This window comes from Haliotis cracherodii, unplaced genomic scaffold, assembly GCF_022045235.1.
Source record: "Haliotis cracherodii isolate W230 unplaced genomic scaffold, xgHalCrac1.p SCAF_1, whole genome shotgun sequence".
Taxonomy (NCBI): Eukaryota; Metazoa; Mollusca; class Gastropoda; order Lepetellida; family Haliotidae; genus Haliotis; species Haliotis cracherodii.
Genome location: NW_027266264.1, coordinates 86,618,546 through 86,622,762, shown reverse-complemented (window position 1 = coordinate 86,622,762; position 4,217 = coordinate 86,618,546). Strand labels below are relative to the sequence as shown.

The 4,217-nt window shown below is 42.4% G+C and overlaps 1 protein-coding gene across 1 annotated transcript; it reads right to left on the bottom strand.

The window, feature by feature from the left end:
- Positions 1-2,379: 2,379 nt before the first annotated feature.
- On the bottom strand, positions 2,380-4,002 carry LOC139458234 (ovarian abundant message protein-like). Its single transcript, XM_071239606.1, has 2 exons — positions 3,991-4,002; positions 2,380-3,180 (listed from the first exon to the last, which is right to left on the bottom strand). The coding sequence occupies exons 1-2, from the start codon at positions 4,000-4,002 to the stop codon at positions 2,380-2,382; spliced, it is 813 nt and encodes a 270-aa protein (XP_071095707.1).
- Between the last annotated feature and the right edge of the window lie 215 nt (positions 4,003-4,217).

Below are 4,217 nucleotides of genomic sequence, written 5' to 3'. Positions count from 1 at the left end.
TTAGGGATGATGTTTGTGATTTAATACACATCATTAATAACAAGGATTATTATGCTACATACACACGTATCATTGACATCCAAGTTGAACTTTCTTCTGATCTGATCAGGTAGCTATCAATGACTCACTCACCCAAGCTAGATATGAAAGAGACCATTGAAACCGCCTCATCCATCTCATGTTTAGATCCATGTATAAAGATTCACAGTGACAAGAAACTATTCACAAGACTTGTATGGCAAGAAGGATCTTATGATTATGGAAATAGTCTTTGATGCTTTTTATTCAACTTTCCCAAAGAAAACTTACGCTTTATGTAGAGCAATATTTGGTGTCAGCATTTCACAATTTCGAGGTGTATTCGAGCATGCTCTTTCTTATAATATTTCAAAGAGCGTCATACTGCTCTTGCTAAAAAATGTTGTTTGATCGGGATTACAACATTCATAAAGCTTTCAAAAAGATTTATAGTAGACACGTGAAAGAAATTTCTTAGAGAGAGAGACGGGTTGTTACCGGTGGTGAATGATAGGCTCACCTATCCGAGAATATAAGGTATTATTTTTTTCTTTTCTTTATTTCTCTTTTTGGGTGCAGGCACAATCTTTGGATATTGACACAATTCAAAGAGATAATTTCACGGACAACTTAGTTGCCTTGCGTACACCATATTACAAGTGCTGTGGAAACAATGGTCTTTGGATACATCTTACCTATGTAAATACGTTGTACCACGAGGACGAGAATGTACGTAACTTTCCATATTTACATTCTAAATAAGCCTTTAAATTATTGAAATGATACGAACTTGTTAACAACATCTTCAGACCAAGAATATTAGTATTAAATCTATTCGTAAAATTGTTTTTTAACGTCAACCTCGTTGGACTGACACGCTGTCATATAACTGAAGTTCCCTCGGTTAGACGGACACGCTGTCATATACCTGAACTTCCCCCTCGCTAGACTGACACGCTGTCATATAACTAAACTTCCCCCTACTCAGACTGACACGCTGATATATAACTGAACTACCCCCTTGTTAGACTGACACGCTGTCATATAACTGAACTTCCCTTCGTTAGGCTGACACGCTGTCATATGACTATACTTCCCCATCGTTAGACTGATACGCTGCCATATAACTGAACTTCCCCCTCGTTAGGAGGACACGCTGTCATATAACTGAACATCCCCCTCGTTAGACTGACACGCTGTCATATAACTGAACATCCCTCCTCGTTAGGCTGACACGCTGTTATATAACTGAACTTCCCCCTCGTTAGACTGACACGCTGCCATGTAACTGAAGTTCCCCCTCGTTAGACGGACACGCTGTCATATAACTGAACTTCCCCCTCGTTAGACGGACACGCTGTCATGTAACTGAACTTCCCTCCTCGTTAGGCTGACACGCTGTCATATAACTGAACTTCCCCCTCGTTAGACTGACACGCTGTCATATAACTAAACTTCCCCCTACTCAGACTGACACGCTGTCATATAACTGAACTTCCCTTTTAGGCTGACACGCTGTCATATAACTGAACTACCCCCTAGTTAGACTGACACGCTGTCATATAACTGAACGTCCCTTCGTTAGGCTGACACGCTGTCATATGACTATACTTCCCCATCGTTAGACTGATACTCTGTCATATAACTGAACTTCCCACTCGTTAGGAGGACACGTTGTCATATAACTGAACTTCCCCCTCGTTAGACTGATACGCTGTCATATAACTGAACTTCCCACTAGTTAGAAGGACACGTTGTCATATAACTGAACTTCCCCCTCGTTAGACTGACACGCTGTCATATAACTGAACTTCCCACTCGTTAGGAGGACACGTTGTCATATAACTGAACTTCCCCCTCGTTAGGAGGACACGCTGTCATATAACTTAATTGATTGGCATGGTAACTATAAATAATAGCAGTTTATACAAAGTAAGTAACCGTTTTTGAAGGCATTTCGTGATTTCGTGACAAACATATCCGGACACGATATCAATCTTTTGTCCAAAACAGAGATGAGCACTTAACTTGAAGCGTACAGTCTGCTGACAGCGTGGTCGTTGTCGAAAGTGAGGCGCTACTTTATTGAAGTGAGGTGATTATCTCTCTATCTCAAGTCTCTAGAGGGTGCTCCCTTTTCAAACACAAAGCTGGGTATCATTTCTTAGCATCAAACAATAATGGCAGCAGCTTGTTTCAGATATGATCAAATTATGTTGTCAAGGAGATTTGTGAGAGTTTGTTTTAATATCGTTAATATCATTCCATTTCTATCCGATATTGTGCGATTCTGTCTACTGCCAGTGTACGTTGTGTTTCCAGGGAACCCCGTCAATTTGGACCATGTATTTAAAGATGTTTTCAACAGAAATTCCCCTGAAGGCGAAGTGTCCAGATCGCCGAGGTCCGAAAAAACGAGTTTAGCTGCAGCACATCCCTAATTGCAGCACATTCCCTAGCTGCAGCACATTCCCTAGCTGCAGCACATTCCTTAGCTGCAGCACATTCCCTAACTTCAGCACATTCCCTAGCTGCAGCACATTCCCTAACCTCAGCACATTTCCCTAGCTGCAGCACATTCCCTAGCTGCAGCACATTCCTTAGCTGCAGCACATTCACTAACTTCAGCACATTCCCTAGCTGCAGCACATTCCCTAACCTCAGCACATTCCCTAGCTGCAGCACATTCCCTAACCTCAGCACATTCCCTAGCTGCAGCACATTCCCTAGCTGCAGCACATTCCCTAGCTGCAGCACATTCCCTAACCTCAGCACATTCCCTAGCTGCAGTACATTCCCTAGCTGCAGCACATTCCCTAACCTCAGCACATTCCCTAGCTGCAGCACATTCCCTAACCTCAGCACATTCCCTAACTGCAGCACATTCCCTAGCTGCAGCACATTCCCTAGCTGCAGCACATTCCCTAACCTCAGCACATTCCCTAGCTGCAGCACATTCTCCAGATTCAGCACATTCACTAGCTGTAGCACATTCCGTAACTGCAGCACATTCACTAGCTGCAGCACATTCCCTAGCTGCAGCACATTCTCTAGCTGCAGCACATTCCCTAGCTGCAGCACATTCCCCAGATTCAACACATTCCCTAGCTGCAGCACATTCACTAGCTGCAGCACATTCACTAGCTGCAGCACATTCACTAGCTGCAGCACATTCCCAGAAGAAGTTAACGGGTTGTTTATTGTATTCACGCGGTTATGGAATATGGTATCACAAATGTTCACAATGCGCTCTAAGATTGCAAGAAACTTCTTCTTTGCTTTCTTCCCAAAGGGGGTATTTTTAGTGTGAAGGGGATTAATAAAATTCACTATAGTATTGCATTATTCGGAACATATCAACCCCTCCCGGGGCCAAAGGCCCGGCAAACAAACACTGCTCAAGCACGACTGAATTGATATTGCCGGTGTTATGACCTCTATTTGTAATATTAGTTTTCGATTTTCTCGGACTCAAAAATATTTATAATTTAATTAACACTTTCCGTCATTTCAGGAACTTGTAAGAGGTTCTAACAGCATAAGATGCACGACACACTAATATTAAAGCTCCTCGCAGCGCGACAGCAGTTGTACGAGCTCTTCACAGTGTTAAATGTGTTGCATCTGCAATACGAGCTCCTACCAGTGTTACACGCATGTACAGAAACTATACGAAGTCCTCACAGTGTTACATACATGTTACAACAAGTATACGAACTATAAACAGTGTTAGACGCATGTTACAGCATCTATACGAAGTCCTCACAGTGTTACACGCATATTAAAGCAACTATAGGAGCTCCTTACAGTGTTACACGCATGTTACAACTAGAATGGCGATGACTTCACGTTAAAGCATATACACGATCTCTTCACAATGTCAGATGTGTTGCACAAACCATGTGAGCTCCTTTTTACACAGTTTTACACGCATATACAATGCTATACAATAACTATAGACAGGATGCTTACTACTCGAGGCATGTTGAAGAAAATGTATCCTCTCTTCAAATCACAGTGCAACCCACGTGTCAGCAAGTATATGAGCTACTTACAATCATACACATATTTCTGCAAGCATACGAGTTAATCACACCGACACACGTTTCAGCAAGCATACGAGTTAATCACACCGACACACGTTTCAGCAAGCATACGAGTTAATCACACCGACACACGTTTCAGCAAGCATACGAGTT